This window comes from Asparagus officinalis, chromosome 5 (assembly GCF_001876935.1).
Source record: "Asparagus officinalis chromosome 5, Aspof.V1, whole genome shotgun sequence".
NCBI classification, from domain to species: domain Eukaryota; kingdom Viridiplantae; phylum Streptophyta; class Magnoliopsida; order Asparagales; family Asparagaceae; genus Asparagus; species Asparagus officinalis.
Window position 1 is genome coordinate 2,652,261 of NC_033798.1, and position 5,721 is coordinate 2,657,981.

The 5,721-nt window shown below is 35.6% G+C and overlaps 1 protein-coding gene across 1 annotated transcript; it reads left to right on the plus strand.

Annotated features, from left to right (window-relative positions):
- On the plus strand, positions 2-684 carry LOC109839901 (DNA polymerase delta subunit 3-like; the record flags this gene model as incomplete). The annotated part of the gene is made up of 1 exon (XM_020408354.1): positions 2-684. A coding segment is annotated over one exon (525 nt), but the record flags the coding sequence as incomplete, so codon positions are not given.

Below are 5,721 nucleotides of genomic sequence, written 5' to 3' on the forward strand. Positions count from 1 at the left end.
CGATGAAGAAGAAGAAGAAGAAGAAGAAGAGAAGAAGAAGAAGGATCCAGAAGCGGATCCAGATCTAGATCTGGATCCGAAAGAGAACGAAGAGGTCGCGCCTTCAGATTCATCAGCATCAACCTCGAGATCGTCATCAACCGGCCGAAACTCGAAGCGCTGGATCTTTCTCAAGGACCTCCTCTACAGGAGCAAGAGCGAGGGAAGAGCCAAGGAGAAGTTCTGGCACTCGATCTCCTTCTCTCCGTCGAAATCCAAGGTGGACTCCAAGCCCCCGTCGATCCCGATCTCGTCGGACTCGAAAGAGAGAGAGAAGCCGAACGAGCAACGGCGTCGGGAAACGGGCGGGGGGCGTTGCCGTCAGCGCACGAGCGGCTCGTCGAACCGCGCGCAGGCGGAGGAGATGAGGAAACGGACGTTCCTCCCTTACCGTCAGGGCTTGCTCGGTTGCCTAGGGTTTAGTTCCAGGGGTTACGGCGCCGTCAACGGGCTCGCCAAAACCCTTAATCCCGTTTCGTCCAGGTAATTAAGGTTTTTTAATTATCCTTTAATTAAGTTGTGTACAGTAAATTTTTTTTGTACTTTTTTTTTGGGGGGGGGTTGGATGTTTCCGTAAAATATGTAGCTTTTTTCCTTCTGTTGAAGGAAACACGTAATGTTATTATTTCTGGCATTTTTCTGTTACACTGTTCCATTGAGCTGTCCGGTAGAAGAAAATGCAGCCGGGATTTTTTAATTTTGGATTAAAAAATCTGCAATGTTTGTAGATAATGCGAGTCCTTTTAATTGCGATATCATCAGTCTAGAAATACCAAATCAGGCCAGTTTTATAGTACGAAATGTAGTACGTGAGCTGAGCTCAGTGACATGTGAGGGGGGACGTGGCCGGCACGTGACATGCCGGTCGGGCTCGCCTTTCTATGCGAGAAGGGGCATTCTGGGAACAGTTAAAGTCCTTCCTGACAACGCACGTCGCCCTTGGACAGAGAGATTTATGGCTATTCCCAGAATGTCCCCGCAGCTTCTGAGAAAGGCCCAAACGGTGGTGGTTAACAATCTTGTCAGTTTAGATCATGGGCTTGGGCCCGACCCATCTGTCGCTCTGAGCGTACAGCGAAAATGATGGGACTGGACGGTAGGGGGGCTGGGCCCAGCCCATGTGAGCAGGACAGCTGCTTGTTGGGTTTGTATGGTATTTAACGTGGGGGTGTATTTATGTTTGGTGAAGGTGACAAATGTGCTTTTCTATCGAGTTGCTATAATAAGTTGTATTATTATAGGTCGTTTTTTTTTTATGATTCCCCAATAATGGAGAGTTTTTAAGAGAGGTAAATTTGCTCGGTTGGTTTGCAGTCTATATTATATATTACGCCTCATATCTCTAGGTATGTATATGTGGTGGTAACTGGAGATTGTCCAACTATTTAAAGTAATTTATCTTAGGTGGGCTCATCAAATGCCCCCTTAAGATTAGAATACACAGTAAATTAATTTATATTACTGTTGTGAAACTATCCTACGTGCTGGGGTAATTGCGGTAAATCATGGTAAACCATCATGCTGTAAAATTAGTTCGAAAGAGACTAGTATTATTAATTCTACTTGGATACCAACAGAGTATCATTCTTAGGGCATTAAGCGATCATGTTGGTGAAAACAAGGCAAGCAATAATAACGCGCTTGGTGGAAATTTATTTACTTTTAGGGCCCGTTTGTTTTGATTTTTTTTTGAAGAGGAAAGTCTGTGTGAAAGCTGTCAAAACTGACAAAAATCGTCAGTTTTGACAGGCTTTCTTGCAAAAACGTCTTAAAAAAAACGTTTTTGCAAGAAAGCCAGTTTTGGCAGGCTTTCCTCTTCAAAAAAATCAAAACAAACGGCCCCTTATGGTCTGTTTGGTTGGTTTACTAAAATCAAAGAAAAGGAAATAGATCCTACCTACGAAATCAACAAAATTTGATTTTCATTCATTTTCATCTTTAAAAATCACTCACACCAACCAATAATATGGTGACAACTCAACTCATCTCATCTCATTTCTTACTTTTAAGAATGAACCAAACACAAATAATGGGTCACATCATCTATCTCGTCTCATCTCATCTTTAAAAATCACCCACATCATCCAATAATATGGTGATAACTCATCTTATCTCATTAAAATTTTCTTTCTATTCATTTCCTAAAAAAAGAAAAAGAAAATTGGTTTTCTTAAGTATGAGTCACATCATCCAATAATATAATGACAATTCATCACATCTCATCTATTTTCTTAGTTTTAAGAATGAACCAAACACAAGAAAAAAACATGTTATAAGAAATATGTTTCTTATAATTCATTTCCTTATTTTTTTTATCTAACCAAACAAGTTTTCTTTAAAAAACACTCACATCATCCAATAATATGATTATGATAATAACTCATCTCATCTCATCTCTTTTTTTTTTAACTTTAAGAAGTCAAGCAAACACAAGAAAAAACCTATTATAAAAAATATGTTTCCTATTCTTTGATTCACTTCAATATTATGAAACAAAAATGATACAGGCACACCATGTGCCACACCCTCAGCCACACTCTCCTCTCTCTGCTACAGTAACCGTTTATAAATCTGTAGCAGAGAGAGGAGAGTGTGGCTGAGGGTGTGGCACGTGGTGTGCCTGTAGTGTCACTCATTGTGAAAGTCAAGTGAGGGGAGGATCTTTTGCTGGATTGACACTTGAGGTTGCCATTTCCATGATTCCCAATAACGGAGAAATTTCAAATAAAGGTGGCGTGCAATAAATTTTGGTTGGTTGGTTGGTTGTGGTCAATGTATTTTATGTTCCCTGTTTGTATAAAGTTGGAAGTTTCTCATTTATTGGGCGTTGGTATAAATAATAATAATAATAATGATGATGAAGTCCACGTAGTTAGAGAAAACTTTCACAAATCGTGGAAGCAATAGAGAAAACTTTTCAATTGGGTCCTGCGTTAGAAAGAGTAATAACCCTAGCGTTAGAAAGCAATAGAAAAAAAACTTTTCGGTTGGGTCCGGTGTTAGAAAGACTAATAACTCTAGCGGGAGTTTATATAACTTTAAAATAAAATTGAGAGTTTAGAGAACTGTCATAAAATATTTTGGTATAAGGGGCTGTTTGGTTGGTTTCCTAAAAATCAAGAAAAAGAGAATGATACATGGAAATCAATAAAATATTTTTATCCATTCCATCCCTAAAACTCACCACAACATCTAATAAAATATTATTTTCATCCTACAATTCATCTCATATCATCTCCTAAGGGCCTGTTTGGTTATTTCCTAAAAAACCAAAAAATAAAAATGAAAACCAAGAAATCACAAAAAGTACAATTTCACACATTTCCATCCCTAAAACTCACCCACAACATCTAATAAAATATTATTTTTATCCAACAACTCATCCATCATATCTAATAAAATATTATTTTTATCCAACAACTCATCCATCACATCCACCACATCTAATAAAATATTATTTTCATCCACAACATCACTCAACTCATCTCATCTCATATTTAAAAATCACTCACATCATCCAATAAGATTGTGACAACTCATCTCATCTCATTAACATTTTATTTCTTTGTTTTCCTCCCAAAAAGATAGGAAAACAATTTCCTTAAGTGTGGGTCACATCATCCAATAATATAATGACAACTCATCTCATCTCATCTATTTTCTTATTTTTAAGAAATAACCAAACAAAAGAAAACAACCTAATACAAGAAATAGATTTCTTATAATTCATTTTCTTATTTTTTCCGCCAACCAAACATCAAAACAAGTTTTCTTAAAAAATCACTCACATCATCCTATAATAAGGTGACAACTCATCTCATCTCATCTCCATTTCCTTAATTTCCTTCTTTTTTTTAGCCAACCAAACAATCCCAAAACTTATTTTTCTTAGAAATATGTTTTCTTTTCTTTGATTTCCTTCTTTTTTTAGGCAAACAAACAGCCCCTAAGAATAAACCAAACACAATAAATGGGTCACATCATCTAACTCATCTCATTTCCATCACATCTCATCTTTAAAAATCACTCACATCATGCGATAATATTGTGACAACTCATCTCATCTCATTAACATTTCATTTCCACTCATTTCCTCCAGAAAAAACTAGGAAATCGATTTCCTTAGGTGTGAGTCACATTATCCAATATTATAATGATAACTCATCTCATCTCATTTATTTTTTTATTTTTATGAATGAACCAAACACAAAAAAAGAAACCTATTACAGGAAATATGTTTCTTATAATTTATTTCCTTATTTTTTTAGCCAACCAAACAACCTCAAAAAAAAATTCTTAAAAAACCACCAACATCATCCGATAATAATGTGACAATTCATTTCTCATTCTTTGATTACATTTTTTTTAGCCAACAAAACAATCTCAAAATAATTTTTCTTAGAAATAGTTTATATATTCTTTGATTTCCTTTTTTTTAAGGCAAACAAACAACCCCTAAAAAACATCACTCTATGTTTTTATTGGGTGGCACTAGGGGCACACCATCAACCACACCTCCAACCACTCTCCTCTCATTTGCTACAGTGTACTGGGTTCCACATAAGATTTTAAAATTTTAAAATTACATGTAAGACCCGGTATACTGTAGTAAATGAGAGAGGATGTGTGGTTGGAGGTGTGCCTATCATTTTCCTTAGTTAAAATGGCCGTGCATCTACCTCCTCAGAGTCGGTCAATAGCAAAGAGTGTGGGATTGAGCAATCAGAGGTACTCGCATGTTTTAAGCACGTGATGGCAGAATCTCTTAGCTTCAAAGAACTGACCCAAGCTGGTCACCTCGTTCATTTATTATAGCAAGCCATTAATATTACGAAAATGATATAAAACATACATAGGGAATGGCTCAGCATTCAATTGATACTTTGAAGTTTGTGCAGGTTGAGGCAAGCAGTGGGACCGCTTGCTAAAACCAATTTTATTTTATTTTAATTATCTCCTCTCCAAAATTATCACCGCATGGGTTTCCTCTAGGGGGTGATTGTTTGGTTGCACAATTTTATAGAATTTTTTTTTCAAAAATGTTTAATAATGGTAGTTCTGTAATTAAAAATTTTCTGTAGGTTTCCGTAAGCTGTATTTTGGTAAAAAAAATTACAAAAATGTTTTCTGTAAAGTACAAAAAAATATCAAATTTTACAAAAATCTGACACAACATTGACATTTTTCTATAAAGTTGACACCACATTGACATTTTCCTCGTATTTCATAAATATTCATCATATTTAAGTTTATCACGTGTCAAATTATAGGAAATCTTGCTATTTTCTATAAAGTTATGGGTTATTTTTTTTGTTTTGAACCAAACAAGCAAAGTAAAAAAAATAAGAAAATTAGTACTTTTTGACTTCTCAAAACTTTTCCTATAATTTTTTTAAGAAATACGAGGAAATTAAATCATATTTTGTACGGAAAACATTTCCTATAATTTGTAGAAATTAAACTAAACACTCTCTTAGTCAGAAGATACAAAGAAGGGTTATTAGCAGAAACTAGAAAGTGTAGCTGCGCATCACATTAATATGATGAACATGTAACGGACTTATATAGATCAGTTTGTAAATATGAGATTAATATGAAGCAAGGAGGAAGCATCTGCTGTGACTTTTCCTTTAATAAATTTGCGCTCGTGAGATGTTCCTTTTTTTTTTTTTTTTGTATGTG